At 54.3% G+C, this 24,814-nt stretch overlaps 9 protein-coding genes across 9 annotated transcripts; 2 read left to right on the top strand and 7 right to left on the bottom strand.

Moving 5' to 3' along the window:
- Window positions 1–702: 702 nt before the first annotated feature.
- On the bottom strand, window positions 703–2,969 carry G647_01486 (uncharacterized protein; the record flags this gene model as incomplete). The annotated part of the gene is made up of 7 exons (XM_008724885.1): window positions 703–893; window positions 948–1,744; window positions 1,799–2,236; window positions 2,285–2,623; window positions 2,686–2,792; window positions 2,845–2,896; window positions 2,953–2,969. The coding sequence occupies 7 exons, from the start codon at window positions 2,967–2,969 to the stop codon at window positions 703–705; spliced, it is 1,941 nt and encodes a 646-aa protein (XP_008723107.1).
- A 511-nt stretch (window positions 2,970–3,480) lies between these two features.
- On the bottom strand, window positions 3,481–4,770 carry G647_01485 (uncharacterized protein; the record flags this gene model as incomplete). Its single annotated transcript, XM_008724884.1, has 4 exons — window positions 3,481–4,186; window positions 4,248–4,372; window positions 4,420–4,709; window positions 4,761–4,770. The coding sequence occupies 4 exons, from the start codon at window positions 4,768–4,770 to the stop codon at window positions 3,481–3,483; spliced, it is 1,131 nt and encodes a 376-aa protein (XP_008723106.1).
- Window positions 4,771–6,603: 1,833 nt separating this feature from the next.
- G647_01484 (uncharacterized protein) lies at window positions 6,604–9,753 on the top strand (the record flags this gene model as incomplete). Its single annotated transcript, XM_008724883.1, has 3 exons — window positions 6,604–9,360; window positions 9,418–9,496; window positions 9,596–9,753. 3 exons carry the CDS (start codon window positions 6,604–6,606, stop codon window positions 9,751–9,753), a joined length of 2,994 nt encoding a protein of 997 aa, XP_008723105.1.
- Window positions 9,754–10,790: 1,037 nt separating this feature from the next.
- G647_01483 (uncharacterized protein) lies at window positions 10,791–12,221 on the bottom strand (the record flags this gene model as incomplete). Its single annotated transcript, XM_008724882.1, has 3 exons — window positions 10,791–11,185; window positions 11,244–11,644; window positions 11,698–12,221. The coding sequence occupies 3 exons, from the start codon at window positions 12,219–12,221 to the stop codon at window positions 10,791–10,793; spliced, it is 1,320 nt and encodes a 439-aa protein (XP_008723104.1).
- A 2,189-nt stretch (window positions 12,222–14,410) lies between these two features.
- Window positions 14,411–14,857, bottom strand: G647_01482 (uncharacterized protein; the record flags this gene model as incomplete). Its single annotated transcript, XM_008724881.1, has 2 exons — window positions 14,411–14,661; window positions 14,770–14,857. The coding sequence occupies 2 exons, from the start codon at window positions 14,855–14,857 to the stop codon at window positions 14,411–14,413; spliced, it is 339 nt and encodes a 112-aa protein (XP_008723103.1).
- Window positions 14,858–15,986: 1,129 nt separating this feature from the next.
- On the bottom strand, window positions 15,987–16,860 carry G647_01481 (uncharacterized protein; the record flags this gene model as incomplete). The annotated part of the gene is made up of 3 exons (XM_008724880.1): window positions 15,987–16,555; window positions 16,617–16,727; window positions 16,782–16,860. The coding sequence occupies 3 exons, from the start codon at window positions 16,858–16,860 to the stop codon at window positions 15,987–15,989; spliced, it is 759 nt and encodes a 252-aa protein (XP_008723102.1).
- Window positions 16,861–17,856: 996 nt separating this feature from the next.
- On the top strand, window positions 17,857–18,279 carry G647_01480 (uncharacterized protein; the record flags this gene model as incomplete). The annotated part of the gene is made up of 1 exon (XM_008724879.1): window positions 17,857–18,279. One exon carries the CDS (start codon window positions 17,857–17,859, stop codon window positions 18,277–18,279), a length of 423 nt encoding a protein of 140 aa, XP_008723101.1.
- A 1,200-nt stretch (window positions 18,280–19,479) lies between these two features.
- Window positions 19,480–20,661, bottom strand: G647_01479 (uncharacterized protein; the record flags this gene model as incomplete). The annotated part of the gene is made up of 1 exon (XM_008724878.1): window positions 19,480–20,661. One exon carries the CDS (start codon window positions 20,659–20,661, stop codon window positions 19,480–19,482), a length of 1,182 nt encoding a protein of 393 aa, XP_008723100.1.
- Window positions 20,662–21,678: 1,017 nt separating this feature from the next.
- G647_01478 (uncharacterized protein) lies at window positions 21,679–24,414 on the bottom strand (the record flags this gene model as incomplete). The annotated part of the gene is made up of 3 exons (XM_008724877.1): window positions 21,679–23,434; window positions 23,491–23,603; window positions 23,659–24,414. 3 exons carry the CDS (start codon window positions 24,412–24,414, stop codon window positions 21,679–21,681), a joined length of 2,625 nt encoding a protein of 874 aa, XP_008723099.1.
- Between the last annotated feature and the right edge of the window lie 400 nt (window positions 24,415–24,814).

Genomic DNA, 24,814 nt, shown 5'->3' with positions numbered 1-24,814 from the left:
GAGCTTCCCATCCTTGCCTTTGGTGTTGTTAAGGAGGCGTGCGAGGAACCACTCTATGTAGTGGAGGATCCTCATCCTGCTGATAGTATCGACCTTGTGGTCGTTGGAGGGATGCAGAGCCTCTGTATAGCTTCGCGTTGATTTGGATGGTGATTTTTGTATGTCAACGTTGAGACAAGATCACTGCTTCGCCTAGATATATACATGTACTTGGAGGCAGGGGTCCCGGTTCCTAAGCTATCGGTTGCCCAATACTGCTCCGATGCTTGCAAAGTCTTGCTTCATTCGTTAGAGTTGGTGAGAGGCCGGGTTGGACTATCATCCGCATCGAGAACAAGGAGTTATGAGGCACCCCGTGCAATGGAGCCACCAGGCCGGTCTGTGTCTGCGGCTTATCTTCGCAGGGATTAGCTCATAGGCTGAGAATTGGGTCAGGAGTTCCGTACCGGAGATCATTGTATCGGCTTCCGAGTAATTTCCCCCGCTTCTGTCCATGATTGGACGGCTCATGGCTAGGAGAGACTAAGTGAAACCGGTACCGGGCTCCCTTTTTGGCTGCGTCTTTGCCCGGCGCGTACTGAGAAAGCGGAACTAGGAAGTGCTGTAGTTACATGCCGTGTGCGGTGACGGTGAATGGGACATCTCTAGACATTAGCGGAGATGTCAGTGGTAAAGTTTCGTGGGTGGCTGTAGGCGTGACGTTCATATCGCAGGTACTTGGCCATCGGTCCAGATCGATGAAAAGATATCGTCCGAGACAGGCCAGCCAAATTCGGTCAACATAGGATCGTCCATGAACGTCGAATAGTCTGGCCTTATTACCGAAGGCATCGCACTCTCGGTCATAGCAGTCTCGTTAGACCCACCAGCCGAATCGCTTCGAGGAGCCTCCTCTATCCTGGCTGTCAGCAAAGCATTTCCGGGGCGCGAAGAGCCGTCGGCCATACCGTTCCGATTGTCACATAGTGGCGGCGGATAGACGCCCATGAGGCCTCCAAACTCCTCCCGCCACCAGACCACGCCATCGAGGACAATGCTACCCGTCAATCGACTGCGAATGCGCAGGGCGACCGCTTCGGTTCCATTTTGTCTTTTGAAGACATGCGCACTGTTCCAGAGCTGCGTGAGAGCCATACCATTACGTGCAGGGACATCATCGTTCTGCACGCTCATCTTCTTGTGGAGACTGATTCCCAGAAAGAGGGCAGATCGGGCTCTTTCAACGTTGATGTACCGGCTGAAGGACGTCTTGAGCAGCCGCAGAAGAATGTGGCTGGGCACCATCATACTGTATATGAAGTAAATCCCTGAGGCAGACAGGCATATATGTCCGGACTTGTCCAGAGCCTCGAAGGATTCGATAGCCCGACAACACGAAACACAGAGGTCGTAAAGGGCTGTAGGGTCTTGCGCCGCTGGACTCTTCCATAAATTGAACGCTTGAACGACCAGTGTGGCGACTTGGACGTAGAGGTGGTGGAGTTCGGAGGCGCATTCCAGTCCGACACTAGTGATCTGGGCCAGGAAGACATTAAGCAGGGTGTCCAGAGATCTCTCGTGCTCGGCCGTCATGTTGCGGAGCCCGTTCTGGGCCACCGCTATGCAGCATCTCGTGACGACATCTTGCAACTTTAGTTCGAACTTCAACTTTGGGGATATTCTCTGGAATAGCTCTCGTCGTTGTTCGAGATCATGAGGGACGTCTAACATTGGAGTCGCCGGATTGCCCTTGTACCAGCAAAATCTGAACACCAAAGATTAGCCAATGCAACCCGCGCAGACGGGCTCCAACGCGTACCGCTGATAGATGAGTGTGCAATATCCCCACGTCTCAGCACGTATTCTGAGGTCTTCTTCGGTGAGTCTGACCCGGTTCTTACTAAACTCCTGGCTTGCAACCGGTAGGTGTAGTCCGATCTGCATTGCCATATGTAAGACAGCTGCAGAGAGTGGATATGTCAAGTCGTGCCCATTATTTGACTTTGGAAACGGCCAATGGAGGAGGAGTAACATCCCTTGCACAATGGCCAACGTGACTTGGTGGGAGTTCAGAGACATTAGAGCCATCGTCTGAATCTTGAGCGGTAAAACAGAAAGTAGTGTAGGGTTCTTCGAATATGTTCGACAGGAGGCTCCGATCACCGCCCAGAAGAGGAAAGGGGAGAGTTTATAGTATCCGTCGGGTGTGATTGACGGATCGAGGATAGGTAGAAGGCCTGCATAGTCGCGAAAGTAACTGTTCAGACTCAGCCAGTTGCCCACGTGATTTCCTCCAAAGACTCACAGCTGAAACAGGGCATCGATGTCCTTCGAATCGACGGTATGTCCGTCTATAGTTCGTGGCGAGGCACCTGAAGGCTGGAAATCATGGGGCAGGCTCTCTGGGGTCTGTAAGCACTCTCCGGCTGTTCGGGAGAAGGATCGAAACGACACAGGCGCAATCGCATCCTGAGTGAAGAAAGGTGCAACCGACGCTAGACGGCTGTCGGTATCTGTATTAGCGGCTGGCAGGTCATTGACAGCAGCCCAGGACGACCCGGGCAATATCGCAGATTCTGGATGACTCGAGGCTCGGAGACGTTCTTGGAGCTCGTCCGTCTGCTGCTCAAGCTCGGAAAGTCGCCTGTGATCAGGCCTCCGTGAGTATACATCCCTGGCAGAGTCGAAGTGAAGCTGGACACGTACTTGCGCTTATGTTCTCTTTTGAACGGTTCTGAGATCATACACTCTCTGTGCATCTTCCGACATCTCGAGCAGGGCTTGTCGGGTTCTAAATAGGCGTCGCATTTTGCCTGTGGGCGAGCAATTACTATCGCGGAGACGCCGTTGTCTGCCACTACGTACCTTCTGTTGCCGACACTCTGTGCAGGCTCGCTTGACGACTTTCCCATTAGTTCTGTGGACGTCGGTTAGGAACGCGCTTCGGCCATTGATGGAGCCACTCGGCCTTACGGGTTTTCTTCACTCATCTTGCAGATGCCCCTCAGATCATGGATATCGTTGCGGCAAGACACGCCAGTGCACTGGAACAGCTAGAGTAACAAGATTCATCGTCCGCATATCTAGAGGGCATTAAATTGAACCGATGTGAAAGAGAAGAGGATACGAGGGAGTCTTGGGACTCTAAATGCGGGCTGCCGGACCGCAAACGCGATGCGGCAAAAGCGGCGACGCGCGTTGCCCAGATGCGTCATGCCCGTTACCCGACGACATGCGCCGAGGCGGCGAGCCCGGTGAGCACAGGTTGAGCATACATTGGTTCAGGATCCTCAAGAGATACACAGTGAAGATAGGGCGATCGTCCATTCGTCGAGGGGCGCGAGATATGAGCAGCTGGGCCGATTTGTCGGGTGTTGCCGCCCTACTATAGTCAAGCGGTAAAGCACACTGTAAATACCTTGGTATATGTGAGCACGTCTTAGAGGGCTCATTCTGCCTTTCACCGAGAGCGGCTGGTCTTCTGCTATATGTTTGTTAGTATCATGAGATCGATGCATGGGCTATGTCCCAACACATTTCCCATTCTCGGCCCAGCGTGCGATGGAACAAGAACTTGTTCGTTGCCAGTTGCACCGACTTCCAGTCCTGCTCCGAGCCGCTTGAAGCAAACAAGCTCGTCATCACTTCCGCCTGCAAATGCTGCAGCTTTCCACGTCGGGCGGCATTGGCTGTTACAAGAGCTAGCCACTTCCACAAGTCTCTGTCCCACGGCTTGTGGAAATCCCAGGAGCGCAGTGCGGTGCCCAGTTCTTCGACGACCCGCCGGTAACCGGAACATCGACACGTCCATCCCAGCAGATTGGCATGGTAGACATAGACAGCCTTGCAGACTGCTCTTTCCACCGCATACTCCTCGCCAGAAATTCGGCACAATCTCATGAGGTCTGCGCTGTTTGCCCGTGGATCGAAGGTCCTCAGGAATGCTTGGTCGGTCGCGCTCGGACTCTGGCCTGGTTCTGGATCTATGCAGCGAGTCCATTGAACTGTTTTTGCAAGATTGGCGAGGACTTCTACTGAAAGTTGACCGTGGGATGCCAGAGTCTGAAAGCCAGGCGTCAGCGTGCCGATGACGATTGTAAGCGTGCTGGGAAACGGGTGGCTAGGGTATTCCAGATAAGCGCCTTTTGCGACGGTCCTGTGCAAGGAGATACGATCGCCAAACAGAAGCAATGCATTGGATTCCGCCCTTTGTATCCGGATCCAGATAAGCTTTTGGAGGAGGGCTCTGTCAGAGCTTGACCACGTACCATGCTATGAACGACAGCAGAGAGCCCTGAAACGGCTCTCTGTTACTTGCGATCTTGAAGGCTTTTGCCATCCTTCGAAGCCCATGCAGATGGGTTTCATAAGCCTGAACGTCCAGGAAAACATTCTAGAGCCGTCAGCAGTGGCAGGGCAGTCGCTCGGGCAAAGTCTTACATCGATGATCATCAGAAACACTGTTGCCAGTATGACTGCCTCGTCCAGCCAGCCCGAGTTCAGTTTGTTCCGGATCCCGGAGAGTGCCTGGCCCTTATGGTAGAGAGACCAATTGCACATGCGAGCTTCAAAGCTTTGACTTGCCGCTTTGAAACTCAGGCAGAGGGCTACAGTGGCCTCGAAAAGTTCCACATTCTGGAGGGCTACTGGGAATGCTTCTCTGATAAGTGGGTTATCTTTCGTCTGATACTTCAGCCCTGGCCTTTGCGAAGGGGCCCACTTGTTGATATCTGTTGGCTAGTCAGTCGAGGGTGCAAGGTCGCGGGTGGACAGATTGATACAGTGATCCATGGCGGCCACAACTTCCGCATCTTGGGCAATGGGGATGGCATCGAACGGGTCGAAGAGATTAGATACGGGAAGTCGAGTTAGCCTGGGGATAAGAAGTCGTCCCTCCCACCATCCAGGGGTTTGACCTCTCTCCGATAAGGTAGTGCCCGAATTCAGTCGCCATCTATATGTAGTTGGGGTAAAAGTTGGATAGGACGTCGCCAGAGCCGAGTCAGAAACCCTTCTTGGCAAATAAAGATGCTCATGGCTGACGTCTCTGGCGGACGGAGCTGGAGTACCCTGTTTAGAATCTTCAGGCGCGCAGCTGCTCTGATGCGACAATCTTTGCGCAACTCCATCACACTCCTGCTTGACATGAACGGCGGAGTCGGTCGACGCATCTGAGTTGCCATCTTCCTGACTCTGCTCCGAGCTTCTCGACTCGGTTATTGGGACGCCTCTCTTCCGCCAGTATGCTACTCTTGCGGCATGCGCTCTTGCAGCCGAATGTTGCAATTCCTGTAGCCGGCGTTTATTGGGCTTCGGGTGGTCTTTGAATGTTGACTGATTGTAGTTTATTAGCGGCGTCATTGTCGCTATTCCGCTCCAAGGCGCGCATTACATGAGCTGCTGCCCGCAAGGGTTCATTCTGGCGCAAATGGCATTCGGCCTTAAGGGTAGCATAGCCCTAACGACATTCGATAACGTCCCTAGTGGCCTAATTTGGGAAGATAATACCCGGTAGAGTAAGCGACGACGAGCAAGAGCGTGACCGGCGTTCGATCGTCAGACTCGGCTGACAAAGAGAGCAAAACCTTAACTCTCGGTCAGATGATTTCTGAGGTCTCTGTTGGTGAGCAGAGGCTGTCAAACCACCGTATATGCGTCCGTGGTGCGTCAATGGGAGATGCGTCCGTCTTGGTCCTGGAGAAAGACTAGGAAGACGTCAGCAAGACTCAGAACGGTCTGGGGGCGATTTCGCGTGCCTGCGACCGTTTCGCGATGCAAAGTCCAGCCCTTGAGTTTGTATGAGACTGTTCGTTCAGCATCGATCATCCGCTAACGATTGCACTCCCTCTCGCAGACTCTGCCACCGGGCCGTGGAACGCTCTCACAAGGTGCTCATTCCTATAGAAGCCCACCACCTCGCGGAAAAGAAGACTGGTCCAGCGGCGGGAAGTGCTGCAGAGAGTTATTCAGGGAGGCAAGCGAACTCAGCAGGGCAAGTCATGATTTACTCTGTACGCGGTGGACTAAATTGGCGTGGCCCCATCATCAAGGTCAGTCCAATGGAGGATGGGGTTGTCGGGGTGGCCAGGCCCAGGTTCTGGGTTATCTCCAGCCTCCAGGCCTGCATGAGATGTCTTCGGGTATTCCACTACTCGGACTAGTTAACAAGATAATGACTTGTAGGCAGTCGAGAGGCCTTTTGACCGCACTCATACTATGTAGATCGAGTATCATAACTGTCACGGCCACTTTCTGGAACATTGACATGGCTGGCACAACGCAGAAGCACACCGGGTGACACGTTCAATACGCTTAGCCCAGCACCAACCTTTGCTTCTAGAATTCACCTGGATTGCGGGCACAGCAGGTCATCACTGCCACCGGGTACCTCGTCGACGGATCCACGTGTGCAGCCTGCGCCAGTAGCGTTGAAGAAAGTGCGAGTAAATGTACTCCGTACTCCGTACAATTTAAGCTTATCGATAAGCCCCGTAATATGCGCTACCACAGATCTCCAGCAACTTTTTTTTCTACGAGCGCAGCAGATATCTGACGACCCTTCCACTGCTCAAAACAATGGCAGTGAGCCTCCTTCATTGCCAACAGCCCTGCCGACATTGAACCATGGACATCCACAGATGTCGCTTTGTCCAATACCCCCCACAACCTATTAATGCCCTCGCATTCTCACACCTCTCCGACTCGAAGAAGAGAACGCCTTCTGACCTCCGTCTGGCCCTCGGCCGCAACAATGGTGACATTGAAATCTGGAACCCATCACATGGGCTCTGGCTACAAGAAATCATCCTCAAAGGGAGCAAAAACACAACAATAGAGCAGCTTGCATGGACGCAGGACCTGGTTGTGGACGAAGATGAATGGGTCAATGGACAGAAGTACTCGAACGGACCACTACGGCTGTTCAGCACAGGCGGGTCGACCGCAATCACCGAGTGGGATTTGTGCACGGGAATGCCGAGGAGGAAAGCAGAGGGAAATTTCGGGGATATTTGGTGTTTCGCACCACAACCACAGATAAAAGCCAACAAGGCGCCGGACACGCTCCTCCCCGGCGCAGGTTCACAGTTGCTTGCGGCAGGATGCTCGGATGGCACAATAGTTCTCTTCTCGACTGAAGATGACGATCTGCGATATGATCGAGTCCTAGCGCAACCGCCCGTCAAGAAGCCCAAGGTGCTCAGTTTGGCTTGGCGAGATCGCGACACTCTTATTGCTGGCTACGAAGACAGCACGATCCGGGTCATCGATGTACCAGGCAGAAGAATCATTCGGAATATGAGCTTAGGGAAACCGGCCGAAGGAAGCAACAATTCCGTGGTATGGAGTGTCAAGTGTCTGCCTAATGGGACAATTGTCTCCGGCGATTCCTCAGGCGAACTGAAGATCTGGGATTCGAAAAACTACTCCCTCGCTCAGCGGTTGAGTAGCCACAAAGCCGATATCCTCGACATTGCCTTCAGTGCCTCTGGAGACACCATCTTCTCCGTCGGCGTCGATCGAAGAACGGTAATCTACAAGCAAGTTCACATTCACTCAGGCACGCAAAGAACAAGATGGGCCGAAGTTGCCCACAAGCGCTACCACCAGCACGATGTCAAATGTGCCGCCAGCTTCGAGAGCAAGGATCTGAGCATTTTGGTGTCCGGCGGTATGGATACGCGTCCTGTCGTTGTCCCCATCCGCCGATCACAGACCGAGAACCACCGCACACTTCCGCATCTTCCGCAGAGGTCTCAGGTCTCCGCATCAAGTGCCTCAAGGCTGTTTATATCGTGGTGGGATCGCGAAATCGTCGTTTATCATGTAGCAAAGTATCAAGATTCCCCACGTGACGACAGCTCAGAAGGCGCCGCTGGTCCGCATTATCAGAATCTTGCCAGGCTGAGCTTGCAAGGGGATGAAAGTATCCAACACGCTCAGATCTCAGAGGATGGTCAGTTCATCGTTGCCGCTACCCTCAGCAGCGTCAAGCTGTTCCAGCTACGAAGGACCAATGCATCGGGAAACCCCGGCCTCCGCAGCCGCCAAATCGACCTCCCGCCTACGATTGTCCGTCTGGGCGCGAGACAAGTTGGGTTTTCCCCTGATGGAAAATGGCTGTTTGCCATCCGAAAAGACAATGCCGTGGCACTGGTCAAGATCACTGCGTCTTCAGATCCCAAGGGCCGTCCCACCATCCACGAGAAAGTCGTCAGACTCTACCGTGGATCCCGACCCTCATCTTCTCCGGCACTAGGCACATACTGCCAGATAATCACTCAAACCGCCTTCTCAAGCGACAGTCGGGCGCTCGCGGTAGGAGACTTATCTGGAGCGATCGAAGTCTGGGTCCTCGAAGGACACGAGGATCTCAATTTCATCGACTCGACGGGATCGGATCGTTCTGCCGACTCGTCATCTTCGGCCTCATCATCCACAACATCGACAGACGAAGACGACGACGACGACGACGACGACTCCCCAGTCATCCACGCACAGAAATGGATCCGCAATCCCTCGGGCTCGTCCCTCCCACAGCTCGATTCCGCTATCCTGGCACTGACATTCCGGCCATCCTCCATCGTCCCAACGCATCCCAAGCACGATAACCTCGGTCTTCATGCCACTCGGCACAATCCACACCCTGTGGCGCAGGAGCTGCCCTCTCCTGCCGCGATGAAGCTTCTCGGCGTCACGGCCACGCATCATATTACGGAATTCGACGTCTTGTCCTCGACCCTTTCCGATTGGTCGCGGCGCAACCCCTCCCAGTTCTTGCCGCCTGAATTCACAAGAATCAAGGACCGAGTGGTCGGTTGTTTTTGGGATTGTGGGGACGTGCCCAACAAGGGCGCGAGGCTATGGCTGTACGGAAGTACTTGGATCGTCATGCTGGATGTGTCGAAGGACTTCCCGCAGCATCAGCGTGGTGGCCACGAAAAGAAAATCACGAAGGGCAACGACGTGTCAAAACGCGTCGCTGACGGTGGTGCCGAGAAAATCGGCCGTCTGGGGCGATACGATGTGCTCGAGCCGGTGATCAACGGCGCCGACGTCGGCGGGCCCGTAACGCACTCTGGGGATGCACGGACGCAGCAGGACCACGACCGGGGCAGGAAGAGGAAACGAAATACCGGGGCTGGTGACGAGGTCCGGCCGCAAGAGCGCGAAACTGGCCTTGGCAGATTCGTGCGCAAATTCAAGAATGCGGCAGGCGAGGATGAGGAGGTGATTGATCTCGACGTGGAAAACAGCCACCACACAGGAAAGGGCGAAGACGAAGATGAAGCCGACGATATGGAGCTAGACGGCCCCGATGGAGTCGACACCCTTGCGCTCATGCGACGTGGTGACCGGGAGCACGAACATGAGAGTAAAGATGTTGCGGTCTGTTCAGATCCCGCCGAGCAGACGACTGCAACTGCCACGGCGATCGAGACGAGACCGAGGACTCGACGCCCCTGGTCCCACTGGACTACGTTCGAGTATCATTCCATCCTCGGCATTTCAGTGATAGGTCCAGGACCACCATTCGTCCCTCCTACAGCTTCTCCCACGCCTATCTCTACTTCTAAGACAGCCTCGACGACCGAATCAGCCGCGCTGACGAACGAAGTCCACAGAGGCGAGGTGACGTTGTCCACGAGCACGAACACAAACACAAACGCAGACGCAGACGCAAGCTCGAACATCGAAGTCGTCATCGTCGAACGCCCGATCTACGATATCGACCAAGTCCCCCGCTTCGATGGCGGCCAAGAGTGGGAGGTCTAAGTACAATACAAACCGACTGGACACCTTTCGTGGACGAGTAACTCGTAAGGGAAGAAAGAAGGGAGCAAGGGAGTAAAGGAGTGTGACAGAGTCGGTACGACGTACGACATACTTGTGTAGATGAAAAAAGGGTGCAGAGAAGCCGCTTTGTCGTCCCGCACCCACGCCGACCTCTGTCTGTAGATACAGTATGTGCTAATTAGGCTTGATGTGAATAGTGGTCCGTCCTGTGTGCCATGGTGGCGTCCTTGGGGTATTAGCGGTGGTAAGATATCTTGCGTCTCCCGTCCATCTGGCTTTTCGGCCGTCACGTCGCAATGCATCTCGTGCGCGGCTTGGTGGAGCTCATCCGCCCTGTCAGAGATAAGATTACGTCGACTTTGTCGCTGTCCACGACGGTCATTCGTCCAGCAAGCATATTGCCTACGTACACCCCGTTGTGGGAGGGCAGGAGGAGTGATGAGGGGAATGGCACAAGCAGAATCGCGTGGTGGTTTAACAATTCGGAAAACTGGTATATTCTTCTCTGCCTGCCGGGTATCTCCTCTGTACTTCGTTCTTCCTGCGAAACTAATAGTCCCCAGATGCCAGTCCCTATCCAACACATGGCAACGTAAACCCAAAAAGATGTGTAGACAATATCTCAGAGGACCTCTCGCTCGTGACAACATAACGCCGTTGAATCCTTTTTGTCGTAGCAGCAGCCTTCTGCTGACCCAGTAGCTTGTAATATATGTAGAAGCAATCTGCACTGCACCGACCACGCATAGAAATGCATAGAAATTGAGTATCTTGACTTCGCCGGATTCCCATTCCCCAAGGCTCGATTTTGCTTTGCCCGCCAGTAAATGCAGTGTGAACCGGACCACAACACAAAGCGCCTGTACCGTGCATGCTGAGCGAAAAGATATCTTCCTCATCGAATAGTGGCGAAGTAATCATGAGATCAGACGTAACAGCGTAATCGTGCAAAGCAAACAGTAGAATACGAAAGGTTGGAGACATCCTGGTAAGCAATCGCGTTGCCTTCATCGACATCACCGACGGCCGGCCTGATCCATGTGCTGCTGAGGCCACTGGCTAACCTCCTCCTGTTGCGATTGTGGATCGACGGGACGCTTGACCTCATCAGGATGCTGGGGGTTGACTGCACCAGGCATAGAGTTGAGCACGTCGTTGGCCAGGGAATGGGCAACATAGCTGCGCAGCTCCCTCTCCTCCCTTTCGTCTTCCCGCATTAACTGTGCTCTGACGGATTTGTCCATGTTTTCTCTCCTGATCTTGCGGATCTCATGCATAATCCAGAGGAGGACCTCTTCGGGACAACGAGTCCTGGGTAGCTGATAGCGAGAACTGCGGACATAGCGTCGGGTGACGTCGGTCGCACCGTCATTCGAGAAGGCAATGCAGTAGGCAATTCTGCGATTCCAGCCTAAGGGCGACAAGTCAGCACTATGGCTCTCGGAGGGGGAAACAGTCATTGAGCTCACCTTCAGTGTATACTCTGGGGTTATCCCACATCTCTTCACAGGGGTCCACGTGGATCCACCGTCGTTGATGATCGCTGTAGACCTCAGTCCAGACATGGTCTTCACTATTCCACACCCAGCGCACCCTGGCACCGGCAGCACGACACAGCATACTGAAGCAGTTGGCGAACTCTCCTGCCCGTCCTCTCCGGGTCTCCAGTAGTGTCCAGACCTCGCCGTATCTAGGAAATCTTTCGAAAGCCTGGCAACCGAGACCTGTACACTGGTATAATTCCGTCTTTGTTGCCCCACGGGCGACTTCATCGGGGGTGGGAGGGGTCTGCCCACGCGCGACAGTGGCGCCGTGGCATCGTTGGCACGGAGGGTTGTTGACGAATGAAAAGAAAGAGCGCTTGAACCACCTGGAGATCTTGTCAGAATTGAACGAAAGCAGTGGTCTTGGGCTGTTACGAACCTGAGCAGCGACCTGATCACACAGTCCAGATAGCCCCATTCTGGTTTGACATTGTCACCCTTCGAAGCTGCCAGTCCTTTTAACAGATTGTGCTCCTCCTCCGCCTCGGAGTAGATTCTGTCAATGGGCACGTGGGTCAGAGCTTCGTCCAGTAGCCCTGGGTTCTCGTATTTGACCGGGGTCATGGACAAGGTGAGGAGCATGCTTCGAAACCTCAGCGACGGGCCATCTTGCGGAGGAGAAGGGACGATAGGGTAACTTCGGAAGTTGGTGTAGGTTGGGGGTTGGTGTTGTGACGAGCGTGAACTTGGAGCGACCGAGGGTTGTGGAGAATTGGGGGCCTGCGAGTTGTGTGAAGATGTCCGAGGTGCGAGGTGAGGTGAAGATGATCGGGGGCTTCGGGCTTGTTGCTCGAGTTCGTTGAGCCTCCTGGTCCGTAATAACTGCTCGAACTGTTTCGAGAGATCGCCGGCATTGAAGTCGAACTCATCGTCGAGTATGCGCGGGCGTGGATTGCCCGCCATGGCTGCTGGGAGAGTCGTGCTGTCGCAGTCCAGGAGAATTGGATAATGAGGTGAGCAGAGACTCTCGGAGGCTGTTGAGGACGAGAACGAGAGCACACAACCGTGGTGGTCACCTCGACCTGCCCGGATCAGTCTGATTGAGCGCAAGTGACGAGTTGCGCGGAGCACAGCCGCCTCGAGTTGCCCTCGCCACAATCCGCAGGCTATTCCAGGCACAGCCCATTCAGAGCAAGATGTGAGTTTGGCTGCTTTCAACAGTAAGGTCGGGATATGCAGAGAGTGGTTATCAAGCTGGAGTCACTATTGTAGTAGGCAGACGGAGAGCAGAGGAGGCAACAGTGAGATGGTCGTTACGTGGTGAGTGAGTGGAAAGTGAGTAGTTACGTGGACACACGCACGACGCCCAGGATTGCGTCTTCCCCCAAAACTGCACACGGCGAAAGTGATTGCCGCTGGCTTGGGTCCCCCGGTGGCTGTTACGAGGGCACGAGGTAGTGCTGGAGAAAGCAGCAGGGAGCGACAAGCACCTCACCAGGCAGACCGCGCAGAGGCGGCCCCCAGATGCAGCAACCCAATCCCCAGAACCGATACTGGGTGCTGCTGCGCTGCAAGTTCAATCGCTATTGCTGCGTCGTCAGCTCCGGCTTGGATTGGCCCCAGGACTCCGCGACGCGTAAGTGCCTTGGCAGCAGCGGGCCTGTCGGTGGCAAGTGATTGGCGCCGCATGTCGGCCGAGGCGATTGCGTGGCCCTAATTGGCCTGTTGCGGCCGGCAACTCGTCCCTTCCAGATTCTGGCCGTCGCGTTCACTTTTGGTTCACTTTTGGTTCACTTACAGCTCACTTACGGTTCACTGCTCCGTTGCTCGCTCGATGATCGCTCTTTTGCACGCGTCCTGTGTAGATCAGGGTTCCTGTCGCGTGCATATCAATTCCGTCACCCAGAAGAAATCCCATCAGGCAGCATGGCAAACCGCTCTATGTGACGAGGGTCTGCAATATTCGTATGTGTCTTCTGGATGACTGATGGCGCGGTCATGGGTACGAAACTCGTCTTCTTACGTGGCGCCGCCATTGGCAGCAGCCCGCTTGGCAAAAGTCAAGATTTTCTGTCGTCTCAGTCGCGCTGACTACGTTCGATGCGAAGCTTGAAGCCAAGATCGAGGGCTTACTGGATCCCTTTGTGCTTGACGGAGTACCCAGTACTTGGACTCCGTCACGGGAACTGAAAGTTGAGCTTCGAGCTTCTCCAAGAAAAGCGACTTAGAGCGCGTTGGCCGAGAATCGGATTGGGCCCCTGCATAAGGATCGCCTCCGTTCCGAGCTCCATCTCTTGGCATCCTTCAACGGGGCTGTTGACAGAAATACTGGGTACATCCTGCTGTACCGTAAATAGGCCTACAGGGGGCTCCTACGACCGTGCGCGGGCAGAGGTAAAAGAGTATACGAGCCACAACGACGAATTCTCATCCACTAGCAGAATGTCTTCCACACCGTCTTCCATCATGGCCGCGTTGCCCGGACCTCTCTCTCCTCGGCTAGAATCTGGAACAGATCGATTCCTCGCCTACCGGAGACGTCGTGAATGTCCTTGACACGTAGGGTTGATGTCTGTTTCTAGATCTTGAACCCGATCTGGAAGGAGATTATGGCTGGAGCTGCCAGATCTCCCTTTGAAGCAATCTTCATCCTCTCGGATCATGCCATATCGTGCTAACCGAGCTGTTCCGTGGGCCGCGTGTGTCAGTGGCATCGCCAGGGTCAACGACCTGTGACGCATGGACGAACACGAACTCAGTGCTGACTTCGCATAATCCATCCGGTCAACGTCCACTTTGAAGGGTCACTTACGGAGACAAATCCAGTCCAGAATCGTGCACTTACCACAGGGCCGTTGAAACCAAAGCCGATCCATGACCCAATCACACCAGCCATGGATCTGTAAGGCCATTCATCCAAGGTGTGCCCACTGTACTTCCGTGCCTGGCGGAATCGAATGTGACACAGGCAGATGGGGCCCCAGGTTTAAAGGACTTGCGACATCGGCAACAGCAAACATCCAGTTCCAGGCTTCCTGTCTTTGTGACGGCTTCAATGTCACACTGCAACAGAGAGCACCCGAAGACAAGGAAAAGATGGTGGCGGCAAGGGGCCGTCCAGTGCGGTGAACCCATCCAAGGCTCGTCGGGGCCTAGCCATAATCAGCCAGCGCAGCCACCGTCCGGGAGGCGCCGTATATGGATGCCCCGACGACCGAAAGCAACGCAATCAGGGTGACTGCGTCGGAGAATCGATGGAAGCCCGCAACACTGGCATTCTGATCCTTCATCAGTACATGATATGCTTCCTTGAATCTACCATCTGAACTCAGTTTGACCACCCGCGTGAAAGTAATATACACTGGGTGGAGCGTGCTGCCACTATTCAGGAGTGCGAGATTGCCTTAGTGGACCGAGAACTCGAAAGGTCAGGGTGGTGATGTGAAACTATTGCATATTTGATCAATGGACACATGTGGCACTTAACCATATCCAGGCCCCTCGAATTGACTTATCAGTACGACCCTCCAAAACACTTGCTTTACCGCGGGAGGAAGTGCCAGCCGCAATTCTCCGTCTTGGGCGGCTGCCAAAAGCATCAACTGCAGTTCCAGCAAACGGCAACGCTGCAGTTGAAAACACGGAGCAGACTCCTTTGAAACCATACGCAAACGCGCCTGGGTCGTCCAACATCCTTGTACCGGACAAACTCCTGCATTTCCTCAATATCTGCGTCCATGTCGAAACCTGCGATTCCGAGTACCTGTCAGACTGCTTGAGCGGGCAGGAGAGCCAGCGACCAGTATGAAGAGCAACAACTTGGGTATCTCTATGTCGGCTGGGGCATATGGACCCTCTTGATCTCCTTGCAGGCCTGGTACAGCCATGAGCTGCAAGGCTTTCGGACAACGAGAAGGCCCGTAACCGCAAAGGCCAGTACCAAGCATTCCACTAAGCATTTCTTCGGATCCTTGCCGTCGGGACCCTTGGCTCCATGCCTTCGAGAAACCCAAGCACGACATCAGACAGTAGGCCGGGGATAGGGTTCGCGCTCCACGAGTGTGGACTTGCCACAGCGCTGCTGGTCCCGCAACGGCGACAGCGGCGCGGGCGATGGTTTATTCTGTCTGTCCGTTGCAGATCCTGAGATATATTGTTCTTCCGCCACTTCCAGAATGGATCCAATCTTTCTAGAGCACGCATAGCAGTCGTTACCCGCCACGAGGGCATCATGGCCCAATCGCCTGAAGGGTTGGTATCATCGGGCAACAGTCTTCAGGTCGACTACAATGCCGCTTACATTCCCCAGAAGCTCCCAAGGGCCTCATGTCGTTCATGCAACAAAACACTACTACCAGTCATGAATCACATGGAAACGATGCAATATTGACTGTGACTCGGCGTCATTGATGCACCAGACGTACTCCGTACGACGTACATGTCATAATCCCGTCAGGTTAGCCAGTAATGTTGGGAACACTCGGCCACCGAGCAATCGAGGAAGGTTATGCGATGGACTGGCGTGTGACTCTGCGAGCACGCCAATCCCAACTCCATCCTCATTTATCTTTGATTCAGATGCTCATTGGAAAGTATATTGAGTGCCGCAGCACTCTCGATGACAACAGTCGTCCTATCGGGGCACCGCAACGAATGCTGTTGCAACGCGCCAATCGGCACCCCGAGTAGACGCCGCTGACCTAACACTCCAGCACGGTACACTACTTCCTACCCGACCTGCTGTGCCACCACGTCCCACAGCTCGTTCTTATGCCTCTCTAGGAAGGCGGCATTCCCCGTCATCTCATAGACCCTCTTCACCAGCCTCACCACCGCTGGCCTCATCGCCTGGTACGTATCAAACGGCGGCCCCTCGAGATAATGCAGCTCCCATGGCGTGATCTCCCCGCGCGCCAGGCGATCCCTCATGTTGATGAGGTCGCGCGCCGCCTCTACTCTCCGCAACGCCACCTCAGAGAGTTGGACCTCCAGGTCTAGAACTTCGATCCAGCGTTCGTGCTCTGCCATGGCGGTGCGCACTCTGGCGACTTCACCTCGCAGGGAACCCCCCTCCGAAGAGGGATGCGTTGACAGATGAACCAGTGCGGCTGCAGTCTTCTTCAAGTCCTGGTACAGCTTGTCGAGCTGCGCTCTCACGTGGTGGAGGACCTCGATGTTGGTGCGGATGATGTGGGAGATCACATCGTTTGCGTCGCGTCGGGTGTGGAGGGTCCAGAGCCGCCGAGTCACCTCGTCGGCATGCATGCCTGCAGGGGGGCGATGGTGGCGAAAGTCTGCTTGCCTGAGAGTCAGCGGTGCGCTCGGCCTCGGCCTCGGTCTTTTGGGAGAGATACGTACCAGTACCATTGAGAGGTGCCAGGAGCTCATTCCGCGCATGCTGCGCGACCTCTTGGACCTGTCGTCCGAGAATCGTGTCGGCGAGGGGAGCAGGCTGGGAGATCATCTCTGCTGTGAATTAGTTCAAGCGTGTCAAGCCAAGGGTTGTGAGGATCGCGAACTCACCGTCGATGATTGGGCCGTCTTGAGGGAGATCTTCCATACCAGGAGACCCAGGAAGAACAGAAGAATCTTGACCTTCCATCGCGGAACCAAGGGTATCTTTTGTTGTCGCCTTATCGTCGGTGTCGTGTTCTTGGAGCTCTGATGAAACGAGGTATGATTTCGACAAACACTTTATCTTGCTGCGGTGAGAAAGAAATAGACCGACGACTTTCTCCGCTCTAATATACCATGGCTGCCAAGCGGTAGGAGGCAGTGACGAGGCAGTTGGTGGTGATGAGGCAGCTGGTGGTGACGAGGAAGTTGGAGGTAACGAGGCAGCTGGCGGTCTGGCAGCCCTGTGATCTATTGTCGACCATTCACTATTCACTCTAGGACAGCACTGCTGCTTTCGACCTTGAAAGGCAGTCCGGGAGGTCCGCCATATGACTGTCTCTATATTTACCCGTCGAATTCACACCAGGATGACGAGCGTGGAGGATGGCTTCTTGCACCCTTTCGACTTGACGGCGTTCCTAACGATATCCGTATGGTACAGTCTTCACTTTCTCTCTCTTCCGTCACTGGACGAAGCAGAATTTATCATCATTCTTGTTCGGTTTGTCTACATCAATGAGATCCGTGGGAATCAACAGCTGGATGTTGTCCACAGGAGAAGTGGCAGACAAGCGATCTGCCATGCGAAACCGTATCACATTGACTGCGGCAAGCAGGTCGATCCGTTCCTCTACAATCGTGAACATGGAGACCCAGTCCGTAGAGGCAAAGAACAAGCTCAAACGACGCGACCAGGACCATACCCGGCACACGGGACACGGCACACGGCACACAGCATACAGCGATTACAGCAAAGAATACGCATGCGTCAATGCAGTCAAGAAGTCATTCACATCCACCACGTGTCTTGACACCAGGCAGCGCGGCCGTTTCCTTCCCGCTATCATCCTCTTTGACTTTACAGCTCCTTTGTGGCGACATGGCATCTCATGTTTGATCGGTCTTGAAACGGCGATTCAGTGATTGCTTTGGGCCTCCGCGATCATTCTGTCCGTCTCTCCCTTTTCTTGTGGGACAAACCATGCCCAGTCTGCAGATACTTGTCTTCCACCTCTTCTACCTGTACGTGGCGTTCCACTACCGCGCCTTGAATTCCTCCCCATCGAACGCTAGCGTCTGTCCTCCCTTCTGTCCTTATCAGGACACCGCTTTTGGATCTCCCCCAACGACGTCGGATCCCCTCGCGGCCAGTGACCCTATTGTGCCCCTCTGCGGCCGTTGCAACTACGAGACCTGGGCTCCAGACTTCGAGGTCGCCGCCCAACGTCGAGGCTTCCGGAACCTTTACACAGGCGAAGAACAGATCAAGGAGGCACCTAACCCACCGCAACACGAGTCCGAGGTAGAAAGGGCAAAGTCCGCATTTCATGGCATCATACTGGCACTACCGATACGAGTTCGACGTCTGGGAGTAGGAATGGGAGGAACGACGCCGCCGCATTGACAACGCCATGACATTCATGCTCGAGAACATGCACCCTAGCGTGCGCGGCAGGATTCAACAACATGGACGTTGAGACGCACGCGAACACACTCTCCCAAGTGATACATGGCGTGCTCTACGAGAAACGTACGGCGAGCAAGACCCGCGAGACTTGCGAGAGTCGCCCTCTGTTCCCTTTCCTATTCCTACTTTCACTTCCACTTCCACATCGAACCCTAATGCCACGGCAATTCTACCACCACCAACCCCATCCACGGCCCTAGATATCGCATTCCGCAACCGCAACAATGAACGAGCTCCATCTCCAGCACTGCTCCAGCACTGCGATTCGATGAACGACCGACTTCTTCCACCCGCCTGCACGGGCTGAGAGAGGACTTCAGGGGCCGCGGCCGCGGGGCGCAGAGTACCACGGACGAGCAGTCCAGTGCAAGGTGAAGAAGATCCTGATGAGTCTTGACGCCGCGGTACGCCCCCCACCCTGCGATTGCGGAGTTGACGCTGGAGATGCTGGCGGATGCGGACATGAGGATCGAGCAGTTGATTGATTATATTGTGGGTTGGGAGGAGGAGGAGGAGGAGATGGGGGCCGGAGACGGAGATGGAGATGGCGTGTCGGCTGGGATGAACGTGGACTTGAATATGAACATGGACGTGAACATCGACAGTCCCCAGGTCGAGGTATGCACGGGTGTATGCAACGTTCGTGGTTTGAATCGTTCCGTGTCACCTTGTGTCGCGAGAGCTGATACTGAGATTGGATCAACAGCAATCAGATTCAAGTCTTGGGATGCGTCTCGATAGGCGAACTCTTCCCACACACACACAATTCCTCTGGTCCATCTGCAAATGGGAATCGAATTATGCTCGCGCTGCTCTCGCTGCTCTTGCAGCTTATGTCTATGTCTATGTCTATGTCTATCTTCGTGACTGGTGTTCCACGTCACAACTCGTTGCAGATTCCGCCGAAAACGATCAAGATGATCTTCTGATGATCAAGACGCCTGCTTCCTTGCTCGGTGCAAGAAAGCCGGTGGTGATAAACGCCACGCTGTGTCCAAGATGCCGGGATCGCTGAAGGGAGATTGCCGGGTTGAGAAAACATGCCCGAAAGTATGTACAAGAGAAGAAGAGAAATTAATAGTCGCAGTGGCACTCGCAGTCACAACAAACCAATCAACAATATGTCTCCTGCAGAATTTACTCCTCAAGTGTCGACTTGAAGGTGAGCGGCTTGGCGTCCTCTTTAAAGGGTACTCCCAGCTCGAACAACTTGACCACCACGCTGGCGAAATCTCGGAAGAAAAGATCGTTATCCTTGGCGTATTTCTCCACCCAGCCCTTGAACACGGGGTCCTTGATCAGGGCAACATCCGTGGGCAGCATCATCAGACTCTTGGTCTTGGCATCTTCATACTGCTTGGGCCCTTCCCACGATTTCCAACCCCATTTCTCTTCCATAAGAAGACGGAAGTAATCGTTGGTCAAGACCGTGGGCGAGAAGGTCCAAGGTCCCTCGAAACCGGAGCGGTCGGCATGGCAGCGGCCCAGTGCGTGGGCGCCAGAGAGAGCAACCATCTCTTGATCATTGAATCCCATGCGGCCGAAGATGGCGCGAATGTGATCCTGCCCTTTGCTCCCATCGGGCAATCGGCCGTCCGGGGTGCAGAACGCGACGTCTTTATCTTGTCGGCCGGGCCGCCAGGGGATGGTAGGTCCTTGCATCTCCTGCACGGCGCAGACACCTGCTAGGGTCCACAGGTCGGAGTAGCTGATCCAGGGGAACTGCTGCTTGATGGGTTCGAGGAAGTCGCGGGCGTTCTTGAGGCCAGCGTTGGCGCCGTGCTCGCCTTCGGGTGCGAATCGCATCGTCGCGCCGTTGCTGCCACCCGTCCCGGTAGCGGCGTCGTATGTTCCGGACGCGTGCCACGCCAATCGAAGCAGAACGGGGCCATAGCTTCCATCATCGTAATCGTCCTTCTCCCACAACGCCTTTGCGATTGCATTGTAGACTTTCTGGTAATCTTCAGCTGTGGGCGTGAAGATGCCGACGGACTGATCTGCCGAGCCTTTCTTGAGGTGCACCTCGGGGACGCCCTCGGGGATACCTGCCTTCTTCCTCTCCTGGCCAGTAGTGGTAAAGTAGTAGTAGCCTCCTGCAAGGGCAGCCGCGGCTGCGACGCCACCGTAGATGGCGCCAGTATTTGATGACTTGGGTGCTTCGTGGCTGGACGAGTAGTGGCGGCGAGAAGATTGTTGGAAGAATTGTTTGGCTGCGGTGGCTCGTGAAGGACGTGCTGCCAGGCGCAGGGAGGATGTCGCTGAAGCTGAGCTTCGGGGGAGGGACTTGGAGAAGGTGCGGACAGCCGTCGCTGTAGCCATTGTGCTTGTTATGTTCTTGTGTATGTCACGAGTACCGTGGGTGTGCAAGTCTGAGGCAAAGCTGAAGACAATGTGAAATCAAAGAGAACGCAAGATATAAGGAAATGAAAGGGATGGTAAAGAAAGTTCCCGAAAGGGCGATTGAGGGCGATAATTGGTACCGTAGCAGTGGAGACGGCGAGGCTGGATGGAAAGCGAGTGACACGCGAAATGAGTGGCTGCCGCTCGCTCGAGGAGGCGGCGGACCTGACAAAGCATCAGTTATCAGTGGTGAGATATCGAAGCCAGCCCGCGGAAGAGATACGGCCATGAATTTTTCTTTATCAAAAATCGCGCCTTGAGACTGACGTGACGTGAAGGCACGTGCTACTAGCGTCTCGCTAGCGAAACTTTGATGCACCTGATCGCCGTTTAGCTCGTTTGACGGTGCCAGTGGCCAATCAGGTTGGTCAGACGAGAACATGACTGCTGATTCTTGGCAGGGGAACTTCAACTCCGAGCCTCGTACCTCGTACACTGACGTGGTGCCGGCCCTCGCTGCGATTCGCTGTAATAGGAAAGGCTTTCTTTCCGGCTCGCTCTCGACTTCTCCTTTGGGTATTCTTTACCTGTCACCTTGGACAAACTTCTTCATACGTTTCTCGATGGAGCAAGTGATGGCTCGCCGATAGCTGAAAGTGGCTCTTCCCATGTATGTGGATTCTGCGGAGTACCTCCTTGTGATGAGCATGATGCAGAGCAAGATGCCGTGGTAGACCACTTAGCAAGCGAATACCGCCCCGTCGCGGAGACTCAATAATGTCACATTGCGCTCGATGAAGCGTCGCCAAACCAGCAAGTGCTGGTTTGAGATCCGTTGAGAAGCCAATAACAGCAGATGCGTAATGCATTGCATTCGCCATCGATCAGTAAGATAGGTTGAGTACTGCCAATCATCCAACGCCGGTCATGCGCGCTTATTTTCAGTCATACCGCGTTACCAATATCTATCATGCCACTTTTCGTACGTCCATACATTTATTGTTGTTGTGGGAATAGTTCATCAAATACCTCTTGTGCGGCTCGTTGTTGCAAGATGGCATTGGCCTTTGCATGCGCTCGCTTCTTGATGTCCTTATGTCGCGTCATTTCTCGCTGCATCAGCGCCGCTTGCTCGGTGCGAAGCTTCTTGTCCGAGGACACAATCTGCAGCCACACTTCGCTTTCCGTAGGAAGTTGTATCATTCCCTTGGTCCAGCTGATCGATCCACCGTGATGCCTTCTCGTCCAGTGTTTCTCCAGTTGCTCCACCGCCTTCCGGTATTTTGTTTGCCTCAGGCTTCGATACACCTTGTCTTCGGTCCCACAAATCCCACAGCCGAACCTGAGATCAATCCTGGGATTCACAGTTCGCAGGAGGTCCAGACATGTTATGATGTTGGACACAGGTGGTTCGCTCGCATGTTTCTTCGCATAGAGGTCCAGGGCGAACTTTAGAGCGATTTTCAGCTGACAAGGCCCATCGAGCGCAAGCCCATAGAGCTTTTCGCTTGCGTAAATCAGGTTCTTGGCAAACGCGTCGTCTGGGTTGCCTGTGTCGCAGGGCCGTCGTCCTCCGAAAGGCGACAAGTTTGGAGGCTTCTTGACCTGGACAAAATCAGTAGGGACTGCGGGGTGCCAGTGTTCCATCTTGGACGGCTCGCAATGACGAGGCACCAGGGGCAGGGTCCGTGGCCAGAAGGTCGTGTACCAGGGAAACTTGAACTCGATCGCATCATCATCTGGAGATGTCCACGAGTTGTATGTCTTAGGGTACGGCCGGGCGAATTGATAGAATTCAAGACCTTCGCCGACATGCCTCGCATGCTTCTCGAGTATGTGCTCAAAAGCCTGGACGAAAGAGAATGATCGAACATAGTCCGTCCGACGACAGCCCCTGCATCTGAGATTCGGGAACACGACCCGTCCTCGACTGGAGTTGCGTGGGATTTGCTTTTCGATGACATCTTCCACAATCATCCGGGCATCATCAAGGCTCAGACGATACGTACCAAACGTACCATCGAAGTTGAATCCATACGGTCGATGGTTCAAAGTACTGTACGTGTCGAAGACATTCTTAAGACACAGCAAAAGAAGGTCTTCATCCGCGACATGGTTCTTGATACATCGATCAAATTCGGCTCGGCCAAGTCGTAGGACATATTCCTGCTCAGGCTGGTAAGTGCGCTGTGATCCCTTTCTCCGATGCCGGCGTTCATGCAGCTCCTTGAACAGCTTGACTTGTGGCAGAGGGTCAAGGAAGGATTCCATGAGGAGTTCGAACTCCAGCACTTGCTCCGCATGTGATCGGTACGGCTCTATCTTCCGTCTGAGCGCGTCCCAGGATCGTTCTGTTGGTTGGGCACGTATCTTGAGGGCCTTCTGGAAATCCGCCATTTTGTGTAGGACCCTCTTCTCCATGGGCGGCGACAGCTCGAGGGCTCGGGCTTCAAAGTAATTGGCCCTGATCTGCCGTAAATCCTGGGCCTCTGTGGTGTGCTTGTGAAGTATGTGCTGCTTGCACCACGATTCAAGCTTAATGGCATGGGTCATCACTTCCATGGTTTCCTCATGCTTCATGTCTGCCCACGCCTTGATGACCTCATCTCCGGCACCGGATATGTCGAGCTGCTTGTACTCAGATTCTAGTTTCGCGTACGAGGACATCAGAAACCGAAACCGACGTGGATTGCCTTGACCGAGGGCCCAGTTATTCGAAGCTTCGTCGATCTTGAGGGGATGCAAGTCTCTCCTGTTCCGCAAGGCGATCAGTATAAAGGGTGAGCGACAACCGACAAGGCTTCTTACCCGTCCAGTCGTGCAAGCGGCAACAATTCCCACAGCGCGAGCCCATTCGCAGAATTTAATTCATAGCCGGTATTAGGAAGAAAGTACTGTCTCCGCGAAGAGAGCTCTTCGACCTATGATGTTGTCAATACCTCCTGATTCTGTGCTGCCAAGACCGGGGCAACCCACCCGCATTATCTTCTGGGCCAGGCATCCGCTACACAAGCGAACGCGAAAGTTCCAATGCACTTTGTGAGTGTCTCCCTTGGCACACCTGCTGTTCTGACACCCACGACCAGCCATGAGCTCAACGTATTGTTGCTCCGTCAGGTTTTTAGGGCAATCTGGCATATCCGGGCCGTAGTAGTTCAACCTACTCTCTTTCCAGATCACGGAATGTTCCGAGAGCAGGCCGTAGCGGAACTTGTCGATTGTTTTGGCCTCCAACAAAAATTTGGGCTCGCAAAAGCTCAGAATGCGAATCCAAACGTCCGCATAGATTTTGCTGGAAAGCTTTACAGGATGACTTGGTCCAAGGCGGGTTCGGAATCCTTTTTCGACGGTCTTGGCTGGCAGCGTTGTGTTCTCTGATGGGGATTCAGCAGAGATGGATTCGGTTGTGTCGCTTTTGAACGTGATGCGTCGGCCGTCCTTCGTACAATCAACGGTGGCGTTCAGGAATGTGACAGGAGCGACGCGGGCTCTTTTCGTCGGACGAGGGGCCACCTGTTCCGGCGTCTGGAACGGCCCTCGCAAGCTGAACTTTGAGGTTTCGAAAGAAAACGGGGCAGTGATTGGAGCTGACAAAGGCTTCGGATTGAAAACCTGCGAGGATGAGCCACCAGTGTTGCGAAACTGGCTCTGCACCCTCATCACCGTTTCCCCCCTATATCTGCGTTTTCGTAGGGCGTCCGCGGTAAGACTAGGGGCCGGATATGGATCCATGATTCGTTGGACTCCAGGATGCTCGAAATCGGACGTGGGCGAGACGAAGGGATATCCCGCTTCGGAGGGGTAATACTGGTTACGCCTGGGACGGAGAGATCCAAAGGTTAGCGACACAACGCCTTAGACCGAAGTAATCGCCTCGATACTCTTGAGTGTCCGTGTTGGGTCGCCACGGCGTTCAAATGAGTGAATGAAGTCGGTGTCAGCTGAAGAAATAATCGTGGCGACTGATTGCAACAGGGTCATCATCCATGAAGCGCCGAGGATACGGTGTCTCTATCCAGGACGAAGCGATGCGGCTGTTTTCACTTTACCGATCTTACATAAAGTCATGAAGACTGCCATGGAGCACCTGTCTTTGGCTGTGGGAATCGAGCGAGCGAGAGATATTCTGCCG

Source organism: Cladophialophora carrionii, assembly GCF_000365165.1.
Source record: "Cladophialophora carrionii CBS 160.54 unplaced genomic scaffold supercont1.1, whole genome shotgun sequence".
Lineage (NCBI taxonomy): Eukaryota > Fungi > Ascomycota > Eurotiomycetes > Chaetothyriales > Herpotrichiellaceae > Cladophialophora > Cladophialophora carrionii.
This window is presented reverse-complemented; position numbering and strand designations above follow the sequence as displayed.